Source organism: Canis aureus, chromosome 24, assembly GCF_053574225.1.
Source record: "Canis aureus isolate CA01 chromosome 24, VMU_Caureus_v.1.0, whole genome shotgun sequence".
In the NCBI taxonomy this organism is placed as follows: Eukaryota; Metazoa; Chordata; class Mammalia; order Carnivora; family Canidae; genus Canis; species Canis aureus.
The window spans coordinates 36,570,191-36,595,014 of NC_135634.1; the positions used below are offsets into that span (position 1 = coordinate 36,570,191).

At 51.7% G+C, this 24,824-nt stretch overlaps 1 protein-coding gene and 1 pseudogene across 4 annotated transcripts in view; one reads left to right on the forward strand and one right to left on the reverse strand.

Annotated features, from left to right (window-relative positions):
• Window positions 1–8,097, forward strand: part of GFRA2 (GDNF family receptor alpha 2) — an 85,100-nt gene extending 77,003 nt beyond the window's left edge. For all 4 annotated transcript variants that reach the window (XM_077868937.1, XM_077868939.1, XM_077868940.1 and 1 more), the window contains 2 exons: window positions 5,716–5,769; window positions 6,680–8,097. In XM_077868937.1, the coding sequence (XP_077725063.1) occupies window positions 5,716–5,769; window positions 6,680–6,802 (177 nt within the window). In that variant the 3' untranslated portion in view covers window positions 6,803–8,097. The remainder of the gene's footprint in view (window positions 1–5,715; window positions 5,770–6,679) is intronic.
• Window positions 8,098–13,562: 5,465 nt separating this feature from the next.
• The window catches only part of LOC144296401 (putative elongation factor 1-alpha-like 3), a 98,554-nt pseudogene continuing 87,292 nt past the window's right edge, over window positions 13,563–24,824 (reverse strand).

A 24,824-nucleotide genomic window follows, 5' to 3' on the forward strand; every position in this document is an offset into this window, starting at 1 on the left:
TTGCTGGCCCGTGCACCCGTCAGCTCCTTGGAGTGAAGTGCCCATCTTTCTTCTCTCTGCATGGCAGATCCTACTTGGATTCACCTTCCAGAGTGTTCCCCTGGCTCTGCTCCTGCTTCGCCTCCCTTGAGCCCCCATCATGATGTGTTCTTCTTGCTCTCCCAGCTGAGCATCCCCAAGGATAGGGGCTGTCTCCCCCCTCTTAGTTGCTCTGTGTACCCCAGGGCTCAGTGTGTGGCATTGAGTAGGTGCTTCAGAGATGTTGGGGGGAAGAACCCAGAGTCCCCAGTTCATTGGAACATCCTGCTCTCTCCATTCTAGAACAGGCCTTGTGTGCTTTCTTGCTTGTGGGCCACTCTGCTCGGCTTATGTCCTTCTCGTAGATGCTGCCTGTGTGCCTGCCATGAGGGTGGGTAGGTGAAGCAGTGTTTCTGTGGAGGATCCATGAAAATTGGGTCCAGGCCCCACCTTCTGTCACATGATGAGGACTGGACCAGGGTGGTGCAGTGGCTGTGGAGGCTGGGAGACTGGCAGCTGGTTCTTGCTTCCTCTGGTCGTGGTTTGTTTCCAGCGTCCTTGGCATTCCCGGTGGTTTTTTCTGGGCCAGTTTGCAGGGACCCATCAGATCAACTGGAGTCTCGCCTTTCCCAGGGCTGCAGGGCCCTGGCAACACAGTCTCCGTTGCTCTTTTTGTCTCTACCAGCTAATTTTGCTCTTATCCTTGGACTTCCCATCACATCTGGGGGAATTTGAAATGTATTTGGAGGGGTTAACGCAAGCCCCCCTCACCACACACCTGCAGTAGGCCTGGCAGCCTGCGGATGCTCTTGTCTCCTCCTCATCCTGCCTGCTGTCTGGCTGGATCTCTTACCTAGTGCACAAGCCCGTGGGCATCAGATTGGGGTGCTGAGAGGCCTTTCAGTGGGTTGTATAGTCCTGATTTATAAATATGGCTCATTTCCAAGCTTCGAAAGATTTGAATACATTCCCTCTTTTCTTCCCTTGGTCTTGGCCCCCTTGTAGTGTTCATTCATTTGTTCTTTAGTGGCTTTATTCAACATAAGTCCTCACTCCATGTTACTCTGTTCCAAGCTCTGAGGCTGACCAGCTCACTAGGCCCATACCTTGGTCCCATGCAGGTAGGATGGACAGGATGCATGCCAGATAATTGAGGGGGGAAGCCATAGGCACACTGGGAAAACCGATAAAGTGATGTGGGATCCAGGGGTTGGACGGCTGCTTTGGATGGGAGTGGAAGCAGAGGACTCTTGTGCAGAGTTAACCCCGCTGCTAGGCCTGGAAGAACAGGGAAGGCTGAGTAGGTGGCGATGTGGAATGGAGTGGAGTGGGTGAGGGTGTGGGTGACGGGCAAGTAGGAGCAAGGGCACACAGTCAGCATAGCACAGAACAGGTCTGGTAGGGAACCTGCTGGCCACATCTGGCCTGCTACCTGTTGGGATAAATCAAGTTTTATTGGAACACAACCACGCCCCATTGTTTACATATTATCCATGCGCTACAGGCAGAGTTGCCTAAAATCCTTACTAACCAGGCCCTTTGTAGAAAGTGTTTGCCTGCCCCCTGGTCTAGAGAAACAGCAGGCTCTGGGTTGGGTGAGAACGCAGGGTACTGCCATGGGGAGGATGGGTGGGAATACAATCCGATTAGCAGGCTGAAGTGGGGAGTGTGGAGGGGCCACCAAAGGCCTTTGACCGGGGAGTGTGGTGATGGGAAGATGGGTGCTGCAATTTGGGAAGATTCTGATGACAGATAGAGATTGGTTGGCAAGGGAGATGCCCTTGCAGACCTCTGTGCTCTCTGCCATAGTTGACAGTCATAGGTAGGCAAGATAGGAGGGCTGGATGAGGGGATGGCGAGGAATGGAGGGGATGAGGAGTGAGTTACCAGGCGGGCCTGTCAGGAGGGAGGCGGCCAAGGACATTGAGATTTGGAGCTGGGGCTGGGACCAGAAGCAGAGGACGCAGTGTTCCCACAGATGCAACGCTGAGCTTGGCCCCTGGGACCCAAGCCACATGGGCAAGGTCCTGGGACAGCCAGACCTAGATTTGGGAGTAGGGACAGATGTGGGCAGGGAAGAAGAGGAAGATAATAATTCCTTCCAACTGTCTGGGCAAGAACCCCCCTGGGAGAAATTTCTAGAAGGATGAACTTCGCCTTTGCTGCCATTTTCCTTCTTCTGTGTCTGTGCCCCTTTCCCGGGTGAGGTCCCTAGGGCCACTTGCTCCTTCTAAACTTCTGGAGGCAGCCTGCAGTATAGCCAAGAGCCTGCCTCCATGTCTGAGGGCTTTACTCTTAAAAGCTCTGCTCCCTGCCACCCTTGCAGCCCAGACCTGTGCCCTTTGAGATACATAACCCCACAGTCTCAGGGCTTGCCTTGAGGGAAGGAGAGGCTCAGGGTTGGGATGGGGATGGGGCAGGAGTTGGAGCAATTAACCTCTGTTCCCCTGAACTTCCTACATAGGAGCCCAAGAAGATTGGGTGAGATGGGCCTCAGAGGGCAGCCTGTAGCTGGGGGGATTTGGGGAGGGAGGTGGCCTCTTCTCCTGTTTTCTTAACTGACACTGAGGTGACCATGTAGATGTTTATTCTCACAGTAGGGTGTGAGCAGACTGTGACTCGTTCATCTTTGGAGCCCCTTGCAAGAGCCATGGGGAAAGTTAATGGTGATGGAGAGAGGCGGTGGATTCGAGCCCCTGATGGTTTTGTCATTAGGTGGTGGAACCTTCTCTCCTCACCTTGCTCGTAGGCCGCTTTCAGAGAAGTCATCTGGTGGGCAAAGGCCCGCACTGCTCTGTGTGGCCAGCACTGGGTGAGGGTCTCAGGGTCACCACGGGGGACCTTCACTGACTGCTCTGTGTCTGCTGGAGGTCAGGTGGCCCTGTCCACCTGGGGCGGAGACTGCTCTCTGCCCTTTGCTTTTTGAGTGGTGGTCAAGCAGGGTCTGAGTAGCCCCAGGCTACAGCTGGCCCTGGCTTTCCCCTCAAAGGCTCTTTCTGGGCCCTGCCTGCATTTCTCATGGCCCTGCCTTAGGGTGCAAAACTAAGCTTGGCTCAGCTTCGCACCTTGTGGAATGAAGGGACCCTTACGGGTGTGCGGAGCCTTGCTGTGCCAGATGCCCTCCCTTATGTAGTTGTCACGGTGGGTCAGGGAGGTACGTTGGTCTATCCCTATTTTATAGATGATAAAACGTATGTTACAGTAGATGATGTGACTTGTCTGGATGAATAAGACTTGAGCCCAGGGGCCTCTCGGGCTCTTCCTTGGATCCAGGTATTGTCCCGCGGTGATGGATACCAAGGATTAGGACCTTTTGGTTTAAAAGGCAAGGCCGGAGGGGTCTGTGAGGATAAAAATCTGTAAGCTAGATTTCTGGGCACCAGAAGGAGGTACTTTAGGACAGCAAGAGGAAGCCTGATGTCACTGGGCCATCAGCACACATTCAGTGTGTAGCTGTGGCTCTGGGGCCTATGGGACGGACACGTCATTGGTTCAGAAGGACTTAGTAAATGCTGTGGATGATGGATACACAGTGGGTGACATGGGGCATGGGGAGCAGGGAGGGGTCCTATCCCTGATCTTTGTGGAGGCCCATCCTTCTCTCTCACCAGAGTCCCTGGCACCTGTCAGGGATTGCCTTGGGGCCGGCCCAGGGAGCTATGTCACTTTCTCCCATTTCTGTTAATGTGGGTCTGATGAGAGGATGGAGACACTCCTCTGCAGCTTCCTCTCCTTGTCTATCCTCCTCCTCCTCCTCTGTGCCCTGCCTTCCTCTCTGTTCCCTGCCTCCTACTCCCTTCTGTCCCCCTCTGCTGCCCCGTCACCCCTAACCTCCCTGCCATGTGCTCCTGGGCTCCTGGGCTCCTGGGGTGTGCCTCTCCTTTTTCTCTCTACTCTTCTTCCTCTCTTACTTACTTCTTTCCTCTTGCTCCTCCTCCCCCTCCTTTTTCCTCAAATATTTGCCATCAGCCCCCTCTCCTCTCTTCTTTTAAGAGGAACCTGTCAAGTCCTCTCATTCTGAGGAGCACAATCCAGCCAGAGGCCAGCTCTGCAGGGTGTCCACCTTCAGATCTCACCTCCTCCCCTGCTCCACCCCGTTGGTTGAACCCAACTCCAACATATAAAACAAAAACAGTTGCTTTGTTTGAAGTGGGGGTGAGGACGTTGATCCTGACTGTCTAGTTCTACACAGGTTGCGTAATTCGTGACATTGTGGGGAGGGGTTGCACAGGAGGGGACAGGGACCTGCCACCCCTAGAATCAGTGAGAATGGGAAAGAAGGCCAGGAGAAGCAGGTACTGGGCCATGTGGCCCAGGATGTCCCTGGTGCTGTGAGTCCCTGAGGCAGGGGTGGGGGTGGGGTGCCTGAGGTAGGTGGTGAGGAGGAGGGCATTAGGATGGAAGACAGTGGTGACAGCACAGCCGGTAGGTGAGGTGGGCAGGCTCTGTCCCACCATGGCCTCTGACAGCCCTGGCTGGAGCTGCACTTGGTGGAGGCCGTAGAATCCAGCCCTTGGGTTCCAAAGGGTACTTCTGCAGGCACAAAGGTGGGCGGCTCGGCCCGGCTGGATCTTGGCACCCAGAGTCACTAGCTGGCACTGTAGTCTTGAACAGGATCTTCTTGGCTCAGGTCCCTGGTTCCATTCCTATTGTGTTCATCATCACTGTGGTCACATCTCCACCTTTGGTAGTGACTTAGATTTTGGCTGGCCTCTGTGTGACAGCTGGGGCCTTATTTAGCTGACCAGATGCCCTGGGTGGTAGATTGCGTATGATGTTTAAGGGATTATTGATACTTTTGACCAAGAGCAGTGATTTAGGAATAATTTCTTGGGCTTCCCGGTGCTTTTGTGGCCAGAGCGTCCCCACAAGTGCCTTGGGAACCAAGCCTTTCAAAGCCAGAAACACCATGTCCCCAGCTGATTCCCATGGATCATTATGATGATGATAACAAAGGACGGTTCTCATGCACACTCCCTAGTCCTGCATCCAAGTGGTTATGCCAAGAGTAGAGAACCCTGGAAGCATCAGCAGGCCAGCCTTCCGTTCTCATTCCTCACCTTGGCCACTGAGCTCCCAGGTGTCACACATCTGTTTAGGGTGGAATGGCCAACACTTGCCCCCGTTGCCAGATGTCTTCCTAACATGCACCAGCGGTAGACATCACTAATCAATTACAGTTCTCTTCCCCACAAGCCCAGACAAAGCCTTATGAGCTTTTTGGAGCTGGCACTTGGATTCCTGCTCTGATCTATGACATTCATTCACTGATTCATCCTTTCCTGCATCTAGTAAAGCATTTACTAAGCTTATGTTATGAGCCAGACACTGCCCAATGCAAGGAAAAGAAGCCACGATCCCTGCCTTGTCAAGAGGAGCTCCGAGTATAGTAGACAGATATGCAAATGGCTTATGACTACATAATGCCTCAAGCGGGATGGCAGAGCTAGGAGTCTCCTCTCCAGGAGCCCTGGGGAGATAGGACCTAAGTGCTGGTGGTGCGAGAAGGGGACAAGGTTCTTATTTTGCTGCTTGGGATTCAGCCAACATCTTCTCATGTACCACGTGCTTGTTTAATGCTGCCAGTGGTGGGTGGCAGGGCCGTGGAGTATTTGATCTCATTCAAGTCATAGGACAAAGCTCGGCCAGAGAGCTGGCTCTGGTGGCCTGGCCTTACCAGCACCTTCTCTTCCACAGGAACAGGGACTGAAGGCCAATAACTCCAAAGAGTTAAGCATGTGCTTCACAGAGGTGAGTGAAGGGCAGAGTGGGGGGTGGGTGCTAGGGCCAGAAGGGGGGTGTTTCCCAGGGGAGTCTCGGACTTGGAGCCCCTAGATCCCGTTGCGTGGGCCTGACTAGTTGAGCTTTTGACCCACCTGGACCTGGGTGGGCACTCAACTGTGCTGAGCATCCAGGGCAGCAGCCAGCAGCACCCTCGGCCGTCTCCTTGGGTGAGACACAAGCAGCCGCTCTGAGCAGAGGCCATCTCCATCTCCATCTCCATCTGACTCTTTATGACAAGTGTCCTGAGCACTTGCTCTATGCTGGTTTTGCCATGTTGAAGAGGTAGTGAGATGGGAAAAGACACAGTCCCTTCCTAGAAGGAGGCCCAACACAGGAGCGTCTCTTTGGCCACATCTGTAGTGTGTGTGTAGGTATTTATATATGTATAAAAAGGAAAGGAAGCGTAAGCTTCTAGAGGAGGAGGGAACTCAGACACAGATGTGCAAGGAAGCTTTATGGAGCAGAGGGATTCAAAGAAATTTAGGAAGAGGAAGGACAGAGTTTCTCCCGCCTCTCCTCTCCTCTCGAGAAGCAGGTACTTGTGGACCCTGGGACTTCTTGAGATGGAAGTACCATGGCCCTCCTCTCTGCTCTGTGTCCATAGGCCCTCGTCCTCACCTGGCAGCATCAGCCCATTTTCCTGGGCACTGCTGCTTTGGCTCCCGGAGCCCAGGGCCCAGCTCAGCTCCACAGAAGCCCGGCTCCCTCTGCAAGCGAGCACAGAGCAGGGTCCCTTGGGGGGACGGGGAGGGCAGGGGCTTGAGGACTCAACTTCTTGAGTCCTTTTCTTTGTCTGATCCCGGGCCTGCTGACTCACTTGGTTTTCTGTCTTTTGTTGTGTTCTTTGCTTCTGTTTTCCCTTACGCCGCGGCTGCAGCTCACGACCAATATCATCCCAGGGAGTAAAAAGGTGATCAAACCTAACTCAGGCCCCTGCAGAGCCAGACCGTCGGCTGCCTTGACCGCTGTCTCCTTCCTGATGCTGAAGCTGGCTTTGTAGGCTCTGGAAACCGTGTTGGGAGATTTCCGGAAACTACACAGATGAGAACACCCGCCTGGCAAAATGGAAACACACACAGACACACACACACACCTTGCAAAAAAATTTTTTTCCCCACCTTGTCTCTGAACCTGTCTCCTCCCAGGTTTCTTCTCTGGAGAAATTTTTCTAAACCAAACAGACAAGCAGGCGGGCAGCCTGAGAGCTGGCCCACAGGTCCCTTGGCAAGGGGAACCCAGAGCTGAGGATGGGTGCCAAGGGTCTAGACGTGCCCTTCACTTTCTCCTGGTGTTTTCCTCTCTGGATCCTGCTGACGTAAGAGACCAAGATGACACCCCTGCAGCCCAAGGGACTTGTGGCTGTGTTGATGCGAACTGGGGGCAGGGTGACTGCCCTTCTCAAGCTTACCCACTCCAGGGACCTGTGGGGGGCTTGGCAGAGGGTGTCAGGCAGCAGGGCAGGGAGGCTGGCTGCTAGGGGTCCAGCTGGGTACCTCAGCACCCCCACTTGGCTTCAAGGATGGAGTTTATTTCACCCTCTCTGTCTGTGGGTCGTGTGGGTCTGCATCTGACCTGGGAACCCCCAGCGATGCCTGTGGAGGGTGTGGCACTGGGTTCCCTGACTGTGGCCTCGATGGGGTGCTGGGGCTGGTTCCAGGGGGCTCCGGAGCTCATTCCCTTGGGCAGAGGGAGCAAAGCTTGGGCACCAGCTCAAGGCTGCTGCTTCCTCTTTGGTGGCAGGAATTTTGAAATCAAAGAGAAATGATCCTTTGTTGGCTCTTCTGGTTTCTTATGGGTCCATTTGGTGGGTCTCTCCTCCGCCCCCCGGAGAAAGGGGTCTCTGAGAGGGGCAGAGAAGAGCATGGTGGGATGCCTGGCGGCACCACACTCTGGTGGCTGTAGCCTCTCTCCTCCTCTCTGCTCCCCGTTCCTCTTTCCCACGTTCTCTCCTCATTTCCCAGACGAACACCAACTGTATGTACATAACACGACTCCTTTCTCAACATATATGTATATACACATCCATATACATATATAGTGTGGTTCCCCCTTTTTTCCTTTTTTTAAGAGACAAAACTATCGAAATAATACCCCCAACAGATGAGCGAAAATGTATTATTGTAAAGTTTATTTTTTTTAATAATGTTGTCTATAATGGGAAAAAAAAGGAGATTGACTCCCTGTGTCTCTGCCTCCGTCGGGCTGACTGGGCTGTGGAGGGGGGTTTCTGATCCGTATTCATACGTAGCCAAGGCTCCAATAAACATACTAGGAAGCAGTTTGCCTTCTGCCTCACTCCCGGTGTGCCTTCTCCCCATATTTTGTTCTTGGCCCAGTGCTTACCTGGGCTTGTGGTGGGCCCTGGGGAGAGTGTGTGCACACGTGTCTACATCCGTCCTGTGTCTTTGGTGTGGGTGATGGAGCTCCTTTAGGAGATGGTTTCCACTTGGTGGATCTCTGCATCCTGGCTGTGCTGAACCTGCCAGGCCCGTCCTCTCCTGCCTCCCCTTACCAATCAGTGCCAAGGCCCGTTGGTCCCAGCCTTGAAAAGAAAGCAAGTAGCAGTGGGGATGGAAGGGTGGGAGACAACTTGACCTTGATGCCTCGGGTCTGTTTTGGTTTTAAGGCTACCTGGGTGGTCCCGTTTAGTGGCCCTGTTGGTGTTACGTAGAGGGAGGTGGTATCTTCCCACTGGGACTCCTGGTTAATTTAAGGTATGTGACTCTGAAGGCAAGGACCTGGCCTTCTGGGTCCCACCAGAGAAGGAAGATGACTGTGGTCCATGCCTTCATCTCTTTTTCTCCGTTTACCACCCAGGCTCCACCTGGACACTCCTGGAGAGATTCTCCTTGGAGAAGACTGGGACGATGCTTACTGGCTGAGTGTGTGTGTGTGTGTGTGTTCACATGCGTATATGAATGTGTGCACATGGTGAGAGGGGAGGAAGACTGCCATGTGGGGGATGTTCCCACTGTCAGGACCGCACATGATCCCATCCTGTCGCCATTGGGAGATGAGATGCTGTTTTTCAGTCTCCCAATTCTGGATCCTCCCCCACAATGGCTCTTGTTTCCAGTTGCAGAAACATTGGCCACATTGGCCCATGGGTGTGATTAGTGTGGTGTACAGGTTCTAGCCCATGCACGGAGTTGACAGTGGGCCAGCCAGTCCTCTTCCCCAGCCACCACTGGCCTTACTCTGGGCTGAGGTGGTGGTGGAGTTTACTTGGGAATCCATGTTGTTTCTGGTTTTGTTTTGTTTTAAAGACTTTATTTATTTATTCATGAGAGACAGAGAGAGGCAGAGACATAGGCAGGGGGAGAAGCAGGCTACCTGCAAGGAGCCCGATGTGAGACTCAATCCCAGGACCCCGGAATCACACCCTGAGCTGGAGGCAGATGCTCAATCACTGAGCCACCCAGGCATCCCAATCCATGTTCTTTGTGAACAGGGAAGACTGGCTAACTAAAAGGCTTTGGGCAGAAAAGACTCACAGAATCAGTGGAAGGTGGACCAGGGAAGGCCAGGGCAGGAACCAAAGGACATCTGAAGGGACAGAAGGCACGATCTACAGGGTCAGCATGCAGCTGCCTCTGAGATGACGGACCACCAACTGTTGTCCAAATGGCTGTACTGGGGCCTTGTGCCCACCTGCCACACTTCGGTGGGAGAGGAGAATATGTCATGTCTGACATTCCTAAGTGATAGAAGCCCTTAGCTTGTGTAATGGAGAGCAAATTTCCCCAAAAGGAAATGGAGGTGCCAGCTTTAAAACCTCTGTCTTGTCCTGATATCACATAGCTGAAATTTTACTATTAAATATTCATTCCTTTGGTTGAGATGATTCCTGTTCTCTGCAATCCTCTCCAAATATATAAGTAAAACTGGGAAGAATAAAATATTACTACCTTAATGCTAATTAGTTTAATGGTTTGAAGGAATCTTAGTAACATTAAGACATTTGGGCTTAGACATTGAGATTCAGTTTGGGGAGCAGTTAAGTAAAGAGGATCGGGAACAAAATCAGGAGAAGATTGGTAGGGGCTCCAGAGATAGAGCTGAACTTATTTTAGAGTTCTTCTGGGGAGAGTCAGCTGCATGAGGTAGGGGCTCACTGTGCCTTTACCCCATCAGCACAGTCTGTACAATGTGCTTTCTTTGCCACTAGCCCCTTGGGGATTCCTGATCTGGGCATGCATCTATCTGCAACTAGGCCTCAATACCTTGTCAAGACGATGACCACATAGGAATGCTTTTCCCCTCCCAGGGGAAGCTTCTAGCCTGGGACAGTTTTGCTCAGCCAAGACCCCAGACATCTGCTTCCTGCCTGGCTCAATGCCCTGCTGCCCTCCTCTAACTGATGTAGCTAGAACCACTCAGACTGCGCTGAAGGCCCAGTGGAGACCTGTGATGGCAGTGGATCCCAGAAAGCCAGTTCAGGATCACAGAGGACTCCACATCAAGTGAGCTGTGCCCTGGTCCTGAGCTGACCTTGGTGGTGGGCTGCAGAGCTGAACTTCTACCTTGTTCTGAGACCAGACGCAGGGTCATTATCAGTTCCTTGCATCCCACACCCTACATTTATGACCTGCTTGCCAGCATAGGTTTCTCAGGACTGAGCCCAACTCTGCTCTCTTGAGTCCTTCTAAGACACAAGCCCTGACTCCATCCTCATGCCCTAGCTGGGTCCTACTGTCTCCACGAGACCTTCTTAATGCCAGGCAGCTCCAGGGCTGCCAGGGTGGCCAACTGTCACCTGCGTCTTGGCACCTGTCCATGACTCACCTGCTTACTGAGATGCCCACCCAGGAGCCCTGGTTTAGCCTCCCTATCTGGTTAACTGCTGGTCCTTGGGTTCCCAGGGTCTGATGGTCCACCTGCAGTGGCTTAGCTTCATCCCGAGGGCCTCATGGGGGGGTGGTGTGCATGCACATGTGGGTGCGTGTCCCTGTCTCTAGTCGCCAGCCCTGTTCTAGGGACTCCCTAATGCCTATATGAGACAAAGATTTGCCTTTCCTCATATAAGCACAAAGCCCCAGTGTTGCCTGCCATGAGGGAAATTCCTTGCCAGTCTTTTCTAATTTGTGAATTGAGTTGAAGCTGGGTCTTCCCTATCTTGTAGACTAGGATACCAAGGGATAAAACTGGCCATACCTTCCGTGTTAATACAAGTAAATGTAGTCACAGTCTGTTGCCCATTCTTTTAAAGTCTCAGTGGGGAGTAGATATTTATCTTTTAGAAATAGATCTAATTTTTAAAGGAAAAGCTAATGTCATTTGGAGCCGAAATTGGTAAAATATGGATATCATTCTTAGTGATGGGTTTAAATAGTCTGGTTTCTATCATCCTGTTCAACCTTGGCTACCTCATCTACAAATTTCTCTTAGATGATAATTAAGGTCCTTCTCAATGCTGAGCCAGCTCTGGAGGGGGAGAGACACAGACAGAGGTCCACATCCAGGGGCTTTTCCTGCCAGGTGTCTGAGCAAGGCGGGCCCGGCCCCATCTGCCCACCTGACCACTTAGAATTTCTAAGTCCAGATGTGTTTTCTAAAAGCCCAGCTATGCTACTTCATCGTTACACTCCTATCTTAAAACAAGCGAGGGAATGGAAAGAGCTTTGAAATCTTCACCAAGATGCGGTTTATAAAACCAGGGTCGTGCAGAGCAGCATCAGTTAATCAGAATGCAATTTGCCACATTTTACTTCTGGAGTGAAGTGCTTTCTTGTGCTCTACCTTCCATAGCAGAGAAAGGGAAGTGAGCATTTTAGGAGGATTTTAATAGCATTACTCAAAACCGAAATGCAATGCGGATATTTAAAAATATGTATGTATAAGATTTAACTAGTGTCTACATAGCTCTCACCATGTGCCAGACACTATTCCGAAACTGCATGAGTATCAGCTCCTGCCATTCCCACGGGGATGCAGCGCCGTTGGCTCTCTTTCCCCATTCTACAGACTGGAGCATAGACAAGTTACGATCCTGCCCCAGATCGTGCAGAGGGAGGGTGGCTGCCCTCAGACGCAAGCCCAGGTGTGCCGCCTGGTCTGGGCTCAAGCTGCTGTGCCAGGCTGCTGCCCGAGCTGAGCTCCCGCCTCAGTGCCCTGCACTGTGCTGGCCTGATGAAGACTTCCCTGGGGGGCTCCAGTGGATCGGCTTCATTGCTGTGTTTTAGGGCGCAAGGTGAGGGAGCTCTGTCAACGCAGTTCATTAAATCCAATACAGTGTGGACTCAAGACAGGAGAGAAGCGCAAGGAAGATGCTGCTGTGGACGTGGCTCACCCCAGGGTCTTCCTGATGGGGAGCGTTCCACCTCTGGGTGTGCTGGGAGGGGTGTGGACCTTGTGGGGAAACAGCTTTGGCTGGAAGATGGCCTCTTGAGGATGGAGCCTCACCATCTAGGAACCTGCTCATTAGGCTCTGAACCTGCTCATTAGACTCTTGCCTTGGGGACACCATGGTGTGGAGGAAAAAGGATACACTGGGGGTCAGGCGGACCTGAGTTTGATTTACAAATCTGTCACTGACCAGCTGAATGATCATGTCCAGGGTGAGCTTTAGATTTCTCATCGGTAAAATGGGGCAGGCTGTTCCTGCCTCTTAGCAACACTTGTTGAGATGAAATGGCCAAGGGCCTGGCACACAGTGGGCAGCTGCTCAGCCATGCCCCTCCCTTCACCAGTGGGTGTGTTACCCTGGACCTGCACAGATTCTCGGCACCTGTCTGGCCCACCAGGGCTCTTCCTCTTAGCAGCCAGATTCCTTGTGGCAAACACAAGAAAATGGTAGTCATTAGGCCCCTGGACTGCACTCTTTGAACCACTGTCAAGTGGGGTTGAGAGGGCAGGAGCTGTGGGGAGAGAAAAAAAGGGAAACTTGTTATTTGTAAAGAAAAATTGACTTGATTTATGAGTTACTGGGGACAGTGGCTATAGAACAGCCAAATGTCATGCTCTCTGGAGTCCTTTTGATTGGCCACCCCCTCTCCATGCATGATGGCAGAGGATGTGCCGCTGCAGTGACATCTCAGCACAAGGGCACTAGGGCAAATGCATCTCAGGTCATCAGCCCCAAACAGAGACCAGGAAGCGTTGATCGGCTGTGGGGCCTGCGGACGATGTCAGCACCCACAGGCGACAGGCTGGCATGGAGTCCTGGTGGGCGCAAGGCAAGAGCAGAGCGATTTAGCGACCATGGGTTCTTGGGAACAACCTGTGGGGATGGAGCCCCAGGCTCCTCTTTTGAGATGAATTCTGAATTACCTTCATGCTTTCTGAGCGGAACTGGCTCACCTCTGTGATTTTCCTATAGAAACAAGGCTGGCAATGAGGCATGAGTCTGGGAATGTTCAAGCTCACAGGCTCTCTTCAAGAAATATAGGGTACACTTGGGTGTCAGGGGACCTGCACTCTGAGTCTGGCTGGCCATCCACCGGTTAAGTCCCTGAACTTCTCTGAGCCTCAGAAAGGTTGCTCTAGATCAGAGATCAGCAAATGTTTTTCTGTAAAGGGCCAAATAATAAGTATCATGGCCTTTGTGGGTCATGCCATCTTGGTTGCCAACTACCAACTTGGCCTTTGTAGCCTGAAAGCAGTCCTAGGCAATATGTAAATCACGGTTCCAATGAAACTGTATTTACAAAAGCAGACATAGGCTGAACTTGGCCTAGGGGTCGTAGTTTGCCCCTCCTCCCCTTGCTCTAAATAATCTCTGAGACCAAGCTCTCAATCGCCTGCAGGCTGACCACTGAGCTTTAGTGGTTGGGGGTGTTGATGGGTGATGGGGCTGGAATCATCCCGGGGTCAGAGAAAGAGAGCCAGCAGTCCACCACGGTGACAGGGGAGGTGAAGTTGGTGGTAGAGGGCACCAGAAGGAAGGGCCCCGGGGCTGGACAGGAGAGAGGAGAGGAAGTAGGTACCCTGGGGGCTGTGCTCACAGAGCTATGATCTGGAGCATGGGGGCTGCACTCGTGCTCTGCACAGGAGCTCTGAGTGAGGCGTGCAGATGGATGGGGCTGGAATTCAACCGCACTCAGCTCACACATCCCTAGGCCCTCCTGGGGCTGTGGAGGGGGCACCGCTTGCTGGTTTGCACGAGGGCTCCTGCACATACTGCAGCAGGGCCTGCGGCCTTGAGCAAGCAGCGAGGCTGCCATTCCAGGGCTGGGAGGGGAGAAGGGTCACACACACACATCGAGAAGGTGGGTGTGGCAGCGGGGCCCCTGAGAGCCCCTGCGTGGCTGTTGGCAAGTCACTTAACCTGGTCGGGATCCCCTTTCCTCATCTACAAAGGGAAGGGTCAGAGGCACTGCTCTCCGAGGTTCCTTTCCACAAATGGGATTCTGTGATTTTATGACTGCCAGCTATTTCTGAACTCACCAGCCCGGCACAGAATGACTTGGAAGGAGACGGAATTCATCTCTCTTTCAATAAACACCGCCACCCGCTTGGTTGCTCCAATTTTTCACCAAGTGTCTTGTGCAGAGCTTTGGACTGCTGCCGTGGGGCTCATTCTGGGTCTGGCGGATGGTGGCGCCCCTCGTGCTCTGCTCCATTTCTTCTTTCAAGGCAGCGGTTCTCAGAGAGTCAACACCTGCCAGGGCCACATGGAGCGATGCCTGCCGTGTCCTGGCCTCCCCACTCAAGTCCCCATCTCGACCTGGATGCTGCTCAGCACTCCGAGGTCACGGAGCTGTCTCCACTTGGACCATCCGGGCCCACAGTGACTAATTGTCATCCAGTAGGTCTGCAGGCGGCGTTGGCCCAGCCGCCACGGCCGGCATGATTTGGGGGTGCCCAAACTCTTGCAGCCAGAAGAGAGGCGTCTGGAGGAACCCCCTTCGTGATCTTTCCTGGGTACACAGTGGATGCCCCTTCTCTCCTCTCTGCCCACCCACATGTAGGAGGTTGACAATTTAAAAGAAAGGCTATAGCTCTCACTCACCACTTCATTTAAAAACCAGAGTCTAGCCTGGTGGGCCAAACAAATCCTTGTGGGATGACACCTCTGGCCCAGTCCATCCTTCACTTTTATCCTCTGTGGAAGATGAAAGGCCTTTTTTTCAGGGGCCTCCATAACCTGAAATCACTCTTAATTCTCATTGTGTTAGAAAGCTGGGTGGGTGTGAGGCCACAGGACGTGAAGGACCCTAAAGGCCTGCATCCCCCAAGTTTGTTTATAACACTTCGACCTGGAAGCTGCTGAAAGAACCTTTTCTTCCAATCAAAGAGGCAACTTAATTGGCTACTGGAAATGGTCCAGAGGGGCCATTATCCTGGTGATGGGGTGACCACTTGGCAGCCCCTCGAACCTGCCCAAGCCCATGCATCTCAGTGTCTGGGGCCTGGGCACAACACTGGAGAGGACAGGTCTAGAAAGACCCCCCACCCAATCGGAGGAGTGCTTGTGGGAGCAGCCACAAGTGCTGGGTCTCTGTCATGGGTGGGACACAGCTGAGCTTGTGCTGTGGCCCTCATTCCTCCGTGGGTGTTAGCTGGCAGGGCTTCCTCCACAACCCCTGGCACCTGCTCCTGAGTCTGCTGGGCAAAGGACCCCATGCATCTGGGGAACAATTCAGCCTCGTCCTGGGCATCTCCATGTGGACTCAGCGATCCACAGCTCCGACATGAAATCCCATGGTGTCAGGACAGTGGGGGTGCTGGGGAGACAGGTTCTACCTCCTTCTGAACTGGGCTATGGAGTTAAGAGCTGAAGATGGGGGAATTCCTGGGATCCCTCCAACTTCCACCCTGGGGACTGCTATCCCAGAAGCCCTTTTCCCTTTTCTCTTCACTCCACCCTCTGTTGGGCAAGGGCTGTGGCCTTGGATGCTTCCTGTTGTCCAAGCCCTTCCAGAGTCTACACCTTAGATAGGCAAATGCGGCAAATGTTTGAGTATGGGTGGAGCTCAACAGATTAGCTAACTCTGAGGTGCTGTGTCCAGGAATTCTCTTCCTTTAAGTCTGTCTTTCCTCCTTCTCCTTTCCATCATCTTCTGCTGGGCTGGTTTTCTCTGGTGTCATCTCCTCACCCCAGAGTATCTGTTCAGCCTCTGTCGGCCCTGGAGAAGTAAGGGCTTTCCTCCTTGGAGTCCTCTGCTTCATGTCAGGTTGCTCTTTCTCTCAGCAGCTGGGTCCACCTGGGTGGCATCCGGGGATGTGTCCCCTCAAAGTCCTTGAACTAGCTTCTCTGCTTCCATCTCGATTATACCATCTGAGGGCTCCCACCATCCAGTCCCACCCCTTGGCAGCGTCCTCTCCGTGAGCTGCGGACTTGAGAGAAGAAACCGTGGGTTCCCCTCAGCATGGCAGGCAGCCTCCCTCCACCCACGTGGATCACTCTAGGAACTCCATCTCCTGCTCTAGTAGCCTCTTCAGATTTTCCTGTGCATTTTCTTGCATCCTTCCATCAGTTGGGGCCATACTCTTTTCATTTGAATGAATTGGGAGGTCAAGGGAGACTCATCTAAATGAATAAAAAAAAAAATCTAAACTTTAGAATCTTGCGTAACAAGTTATATGATCTCTTTGTAGTAGGCCAAGGCCCTTGTAATGGCCTGTGAGACCCACATGATCCGCGGCTGCCTTCCCACCTCCTTCCCCTGCTCACTCTGCTCCAGCCACAATGCCCTCCTTGCTGTTCTTTGAACATGTGGCCAGATGGCTCCCAGCTCAGGGTCTCTGCAGTGGCTGTTCCATGTGTCTCGAGTGTTCTTCTCCTAATCATGATAGCTACCTTCTCTGCTGCCCACTTCGGGTCCCTGCTTAAATGTTGTCCAGTTAATGAGTCCTTTCCTGTCCCCCTCCTTCAGGACTTCTCATTCCCTAGCACTTTACTTCTCCAAAGCCCATGTCACCTCCTGACGGACTATACTACACATCTATCTTCACGTGTGTTTGGGGTGTGCATGTGCAGATGTGTGTGTGTGTTGGATATTTATGACCCATCTCCTTCCACTATAATGTAAACTCCAAGAGGGCAGGATCTCCATCTGTTGTTTCTCCATGGCCGTATCCCAGCACCTGGAACAGTGTGCCTGGCAGAGAGGGACCTCAGCAAATGTTTGTTGATTGACTGATATAAAGTAGATGAGGAGTTTCGGTGGGTCTCAGGAGAACGTGCGGGTGGCACGCTGAGAGAAACAGGGTGTGGGAGGAACAGAGGAACAGAGAGAATCTTGAATTAGCATATCAAAGTGGAAGCCCAGAGAGCACTGGCCTGGGACAGCTTTTCCTTATTGTTGAAACAAGTCAGAGCCGGTGCTCTCTCCCAGGCCACACAGTGCGTCCCTAACAGCAGGGCCAAGCCTAGACCTCAGGACTGTTAGTCAGATCCTCCTCCTTCCACCTTGAACAATGTTTTCTTCTATCAGGGGGTTGTATCCATCCCCTGTGATCTCACTTAAAAGAATTAATTTGCTTAGCGAGCTTTTCAAGTGAGTAGGACAAAGGGACCTTTCAGTGGAGCCGGCGAAGCACCATGATTCACACCTGGTCAGATTTGATGAGGGTGTCTAAAGAAAACCCTTGGCCGAAGACGGAGACTTGAACATCTGATTGAAACATATTGAGCAAAGTTCCTGTGCAGGAAGCATATTTGATCACCAAGCTGGCGCTCATCTGGATTTTTCCACCCCGTCCCTCCAAATCACTTTGTGTCCCGGTTTACCCGGCCTCACCCTCCTCGTTAAAACATTGGGAGGTTAGTGAGGAAAAATCTACCCAGGGTATGAGCCTGAGCTGGGAAGGGTTAAAGACGGACCCTGGCTCGAGAGGCAGAGGAAGGGGCAGGGGCTTATTCACTCTGTGGAGCTACTGATAGTAAAAGGGGAAAATTAAGTCTTGCTTGTTCAGGTATGTGATTGAGAAAGGCCGTCAGCAGAGGGACGAGGAGCTTGTTAGAAATCACCAGGCCATTACAGCCGATCAACAGCTGCCTCTTGAATCGGGGAGGACATAGATACAATCTCAGGAAGGCGATAAAATTGAAAGGTTCCAGCGCGCCCTGGCAAACAAACAGAACCTCATACAAAGTCGATTTGGGTGAGCAGCCCCCCCCCATCATAATTATCGCGCCAGCCATGGGTGATGGGGCCTGAGGGCCCTCGGTCACGGGGCCAGCGGCAGGGGTCGGAGGCCAAGATCCCTGGCCTCCCGTCGGGGTCACGAAGCTGCTGACTTTTTAAGACAAAGGAGAAGTCAGGGACCAGGAATGGCAACCTCTCAGTCTTAAGTTTTTAAAAGTTCCTGACAATCTACTTAAAAAAATGCTTCGTGTGCATGACAGCGGGCTCTCCTCTGGGAAGGGCTGGAGCTTTGCATCTGAGCGGCGGCTGCATGACCGTGACCGTGACTGTGACCAGGGCTGCCTTTCTCTTTCCTGTGCTCTTGTTCTGCTGTGAGGGGGCTGGGGGTGTGGGCACCAGTGGGAAGATAGATAGATATATATATAGACATTTCTTCTTGCAAAACAATGAGGGTGGGTGGGATCATTCACTCTGATGATGCTCTGAACCAAAGTTCCTTTGTGGGACGCTGACTGACAAATCAAAGGGCAATAGGCCAAAACATGGTGGGACCATAGAGACCCGTTTCGTTGGCCCAGCCCTGCAGCCACCCAGCTGCTTGTGGCCTCACATAACCGGGGGGGCCCAGGGTTGAGCCTGGCAGCAGGCTGGGCCGGGGGAGCCCACGCCGCAGGAGGGGTCCTGCTGCCTGTCCACCTGCCTTCCCGTCTCAAATCCCAGCGAGAGCCTGTCAGTTCAGGGCATTTCCTTCCATGGCCCCGGTGATGGCACTCTTCATGTGATAATTTGCAAGTAGTGAAGAGTTTTGTTAAACCTTTCATTTGGCTTTTAAAAATGTCATTAAGTATTTGCACACGATCTCAGAAATCAAAAGAAGGATGGAAGGGGAGAAAAGCATCCACAGAGAAGGCTGCGGAGGGATTTCCCCTCTTACTTTAATTGGCTTCCCTGTGCATGGTGGAGATCGCCTTGTAATGGAAGATGGATAGGATTTTGACCCTGCATGCCTTTGGATGGAGCCTAGGATGTATTTTCTCTTTCAGGAATTGCGTGCACGGCCCTTGGGGCTGTACTGAAGTGGCAGTGTCCTTGGGATGGAGAACAGGCAAAGGGCAGAGGGGTTCTAACAAGTTCCTCATTACTGAGAAGTAGTCATTGGTGAGGGCTTTTTTTTTCTTTCTTTTTTTGATTTCTTTACTTATTTGAGAGAGAGAAGGAGAGAGCATGAGTGGGAGGGGCAGAGGGAGAGGGAGAGAGAATCTCAAGCAGACTCTGTGCTGAGCACAGAGTCAGACACGGGGCTTGATCTCACAACCATGAGATCATGACCTGAGCCAAGACCAAGTATAAGATGTTCCACTGATGAGCCACCCAGGTGCCCCAGATGGAGGCTTTGGACTGGCTGCTCCACCAGGGCCTGGCAGAAAAGGTGTGAGGAGAGATGGTATCTGTCTGGGAGTCAGAAAAGCAAGGCTGCGGTCCTTGGCCTGGTCCAGGTGACTTCCTTATGTCTGCCTCAGTTTCCTCTTCCTTCAGTGAGTGGTTTGGAGCAGGTGCTCAGGCAATCTAGAATGAGTGGAATGGGTGAGAGCCGTGGGTGGCCCAGTGGAGAATGTGGACGGTCTCAGTGTAGGCTGGTTCAATTTCCAGCTCCTTCAACGGCAAGCTGCTGCTAAGTGACCTTGGGAAGCCACTGAACCTTTGTAAGTCTCAATTTGTCACCTGTAAAGGGGGTTGAGGGACACTTATTCTGAAGAGTTGGGAGTACTAAATGAGCAGTGTGAATGTGGTGCAGGGCCTGGCACATGGTAGGCTCTTAACAAAATAAGGTTCCCTTCTCGTGTCCTTATTTCCTCGTTGTCCACATCTACGTTTTTCTCACTCACTGGCTGTACCAGTGTTGAGAATTGGAAAGTCAGATAAGGCAGTGGGGTGCAGTGGGGGACATCCTGGCATTCTACTCTCCGCTCTCTTGGGGGATTGCTGTAAGTCACAGCCACTTGATGAAGGTTTGCTTTGTCTGTAAGCCCATTCTGGAAGACACCGCCCGTTATAGGCAATGACCCTGAAATACATGATCTCAGATTTTAGTACAGGAAAAATGAAGTCCTCCTTGATGTTAGACTACTATAGAACAGATCATATTTCCCCTTTTGGCCTTGGCTGTCAGAAAACTCAATTAAATTTTGTGCTTAGGAGCTATAATACTTGAAATACTTGTGTTACCTAACCTCTCTCACACATCCTTCAAGGAAATCTTCTCTGACTCCCCAAGTCTGGGAAATAGGCCCCACTCCATTGCTTCTGGTATTCATGCTTGCCTCAGACAGGACACTGTCAGGCTGACCTTCTTGCTCCCTTTCTCTCAACACACACACACACACACGTACACGCACACACATGCACGTACAGCACACTCAACACATCCATGCACACACGTGCATGCCCACACACATACATGTCGGTGTACATGCACACACATAGGCTCCCCCCTACCCCCAGCTGTAAGTTCTTTGAGGCTGGAGTATGTCTTTCAGCTCAATACCTCAGCACAGAACACCTGGCATCTGGAATCTATGAAATACTCAATTAACGCTCATCGACTAAAGGTGAATGGCTGAACAAGTGGTTTATATAAAATATTTTAGTTCAGGTGTCAGATATAATGATCTTTTCTATTCAATGGGGCTTGATCTTTTACATTTTGATCTTTTACAATTATTGTATACCTTTTATTATAAACACAACTCTAAGGCTTTTGGAATTATGTGGGGTTAGGGATGTGAACAAGGGAACAAATAACTAAATTTCTCATCCACAACACCTCCTGTGCCAACTCCAGCCAGCAAGCCCCTTGTGCAACAGACCACAGACTTTGGAATAGAGCAGGACATGCATTTTCTTGGCTCTGTCACTTAACCGCTGTGTGTCCTCGGGCAAGTGGCTCTGCCTCTCTGACCTTCTGTCTTATTTATGAAAATGGAGGTAAAGAAGTTTCCTTCATAGGGAAGTGGGAGACTAAATAGACCCCATAAGTGAAATGTGTCTATTTGTTCCCTAACAAGTGCTCAGCAAATGTTTATGATGAGTGAAAGAGTCTGGCGCAGTGGTGTGATGTGCCTTACATGTCCTGCCCTCCTAACTTCACCTGAAGCTCCCAAAGGCCAGGTACTTTGCTTGATGCTCCTTTTGTGTAATCTTGACTGCCTGGCTGGACACACTGGCTCTGCAAGTCCCCGAATAAGCTTCTGAACAGCATTAGAGACACTGTCCAGACAACTATTGGTCTGGTTCATGGACGTGTAACACGTGGACCTGGAAGGGGCCCTTAAGGTCAGGATCTGCCTCTCATTTTATGTGGGAAATGGGGGGGCCCAGACAGGCACCATGGTGGCTCCAGGTCACACAGCTGGGTGGGCGGCCAGGCCCAGACCCTGGGCTCCTGACATCAGGCAAGAACACCTTCCCTCCCCTCTGTTGTGCCCTGGCTGGGACGGACTGAACCTGGCCTGGGACAGTGGCTCTCCAGGGCACTGTCCTGAAGCCACAGTAATTACCCATGGTGTAGGCTTGGAGCTTTATGTTTCCAAAGAACTATTTCACAGCCATGATCTCATTTCATCCTCGCAGGGACTATGTGAAGCAGGCCGGCAGGCGTTTTCATCTGGATTCTCTGTGAGAAGCTTAAGGCCCTGAGAGGTCAAGTGATGGGGTGACAATCCCTCAGCCAGCTCGTGGCCCAGCTGGAATAGAAAGAGCAGCTGGGACCCTGGTTCAGAGCTCTTTGCCCTGTGCCTGGTAGGAGTGTCTCCAGGGGCTACTGTGTAGCCGTTGGCACGGTCTCTGAAGTTCACTCTGAAGAAGGTCGGAGACTAGATCCCAACCAGTCCAGCCTACAGAAGCTGAGAGGGCCTGGCCTCTTGGGAAGGCCACCTCTGCCCGTGGCCTACACAGGATGATGGCGTCAGGGGAGGACAGGGGGCTTAGCTTTGAAGGCCTTGATTTGTCTCTGCGGTGGATTCAAAGTCCAATGCTCTGACTGGCAGTGTTGCCAAAGACAGTATTAATGTGGTAAGGGTCGGGGGGAAGGCTGCATGTGGAGTAAAGGCCCTGCAGTTTGCCTCTGAAGCTGTATCATGTAGACACACACGCCTCTGTTCAGACCGGCCACCCAAGACACATGCACGGATTGGCATTTAGCAACTTTCCAAATTCGAATTGCAGTTTAAAATTAAATCCACATTTAAGGGCTTTTAAAGCATAGCCTATTTATTCAGTGGCTCTTTATGAAGCCCTCACCAATTTATAATCTATGCGGTAACTCACTCCACATTGCTGAGAGCTGGGTGTTAACCCTTACCTAGAAGAATCTTCTCTCTCCCCAGACAGAGCCAGTCTCAGTAACCGGAGCCTGTAAGATGATGGAGGGCCAGGGATTGCTGGTCACTCATGAGGCAGATGGGCACTTGCTAGGGGGAGGTGATCTGTTTGCACCCTCCTCCTCGGCTTGATGACCTGCTTCTTCTCCTGGTCGACTGGAAATCCCTGCAGGCCTGGAGCCTGAGATGCAGAAAAATTTATTCATTCAACATCATTCATCTAGAGCTTACTAGATGCTGACCATGGAGGAGCCCAAGGAGGACATGCCTTAAAAAGTCCCTGTGGGCCAGCCAGCAGGGTGGGCTTCCCTTCCGCATGCATGGGTACTGGTGCCATCAACTTTCCCCTAGCTCCTTCTCCACGCCTTCCCGGGGAATGCAGAAAGACGTAGCAGCCCCCCAGGGAGATCCCCAGGCCTCAGCATAGCTTCTTTTGGTGGGCAGGCTGTTCTCTGAAGCTTTTCAATTAAGTCTGTCCTAGGGAAGAAAATCCTTCCTGATACTTGGGCTAATGCAAGCAACTTTCTCTGCAATATCCTTCTGGAGAACGACTTGGGCCTTAGGGGGTGTTTCTTCCACTTCTGTTGGGGACCATTTGTGCTAATAATTTGCAGTCTCAGTTACATAACCGGGCCTTTGTCAGCGGTTTTCCGACGGGACCTTATGTGAAGTTGGGGTTTGCTGTTCAGCAAGCATTTCTAAGGAATGTTCCAGAAAGCCCATGGTGCTGTGATTGTGTCCTGCTGGGCTTCTTGTGCCCCCTGGGGCTCCAGCTCAGGTTTCTGAACTTTTGTGGTGCCCCCTGTCAGCAGCAGAGGCAGCTGCTCCTGAGCACACTCCATTCCCCAACCCCTCCAAGTGCATCTCACTGGCAGGTCCCACCACACCTAATTCAGGGGGAGCAGGGCAGGTATTGCAAGGGATAGAGTGTGGCAGAAGGACCTCTCCTGCAGGAAATGTGAGTCCAAGCCAGCCCCACACCTTCTTGTTAAATGTAAAGCTCAAACTTCAGACCTCATTATGTAAGATCTCATTAATGGCAACGATAGTAACTAACATTAATTGAATGCCTTTTAGGCATTTCACATGTGTTATCTTATTTAATCCTATTCATGTTCCTATGAGGAGTCAGTTTCATTTTCTCTATTTTATGATCATGGAAACTGAGGCTAACAGAGGTTTAATACCCTGTCTAAGGTCACTTAGTTTGTGGTAAGTGATGGTGGCAGATGGCTGGGATTTGAACCTTCTGCTTATTGCTTTGCTAGCCTGTCCACTGGTGCACACACATACTGGATGTGTCTATAAATCCAGTTCTGAAATACAAGCGAAGTCCTTGCCCTGGAGAAGCTCAGAGTCTAATGGGGGAGGCCTTCCTTGAAGCACGCCATGTGGGCACAGCCCAGGGGAAAGTGCTCAGGAGAAGGCAGGCAGAGCACACAGCACCGGAGGGCTCCTCAAGGGTAGGCTAAACATTAGCAACAGTTGGCACACAGAAAAGACTCTGCCTTTGTGGAAGCGGTGGGGTGCTTGTGCTGAGCCTGGAAGAGTGGGCAAGAGATGCCAGGCAGCCACGGGGAAAAGGAACAGCATGTGCGGATGCCCAGAGGAGCTAGCACTGCTGCTGAGCACCTTGACTTGTTGGGTGTGGCTGGAATATGCCCGGCCCAGGACCAACGACAGGCTCATTTGTCTGGAGGAAGTCTTGTATGGGTGGAGAGAAGGGCCTAACTGGAAAAGTTCATGGATCTCAGCGTCATGCCGAGGCTCATCTCTGCTATCCATCAATGCCTTTCTCTTTCACTTTTAAAACTTAAACCCCATTTTTCATATGGTCGCCTTTGGCATCATGCTGTAGGATCTTACCCCCTGCATTAAGCAGTTGCAAGCTGCTGAACCCAGCTACATGTTCTGGGGTGTCTGGGAATCTCCCTCTCCATGCAAAACCTCCTTCCTAGTCTTAGCACGTGGGAAGCACCTACTAAACTAGTAACTTGCCTTCCTCGGTTCTCCTCATTCCCACCAACCACTACCGTGACACCAAGCAGTCCCAATTCTAAATTGGATTTTCAGGAGATTATGAAATTAGTGTGTCCAACTAAACTTCTTCAATGCCTCTTATGTCCTCTCTGAAAATCTCAAGTGATAGGAGAAAATTAGGAACAGTTGGGATGAACGTTGGCCATAAACACTACCATAGCGGGTGGCGGGTGTGTGGGTGAGATCAATTCAGGCTTCACACTCACCATACTTATCATCTCATCCCACACCAGCCTCCAGACCCTGAAGCTGGAACTCATTCTCTCTTTACCCAGCCCCACCCGTGTTCTTGGATAGGAAGAGTCCATATCATGAAAAGGCCAGTACTCCCTGGGTTGATGGATACATTTAATATGATTCCAACAACATACCAATGGGTTTTGTTTTCCCCCTGGAACTAGACAGAGTATTTTAAAGTTTATATGGAAATTTAAACAAGCAAAAACCTGGGATTATAGAAATAACTTTAAAAAAAAAAAAAAAAGAGCAGTGAGTGGAGGCTAGCCTTACCAGGCAACTTGCAAACACTATATAGCCTCAGTAATTAGAGTAGTGTGGCAGTTGGTATAGA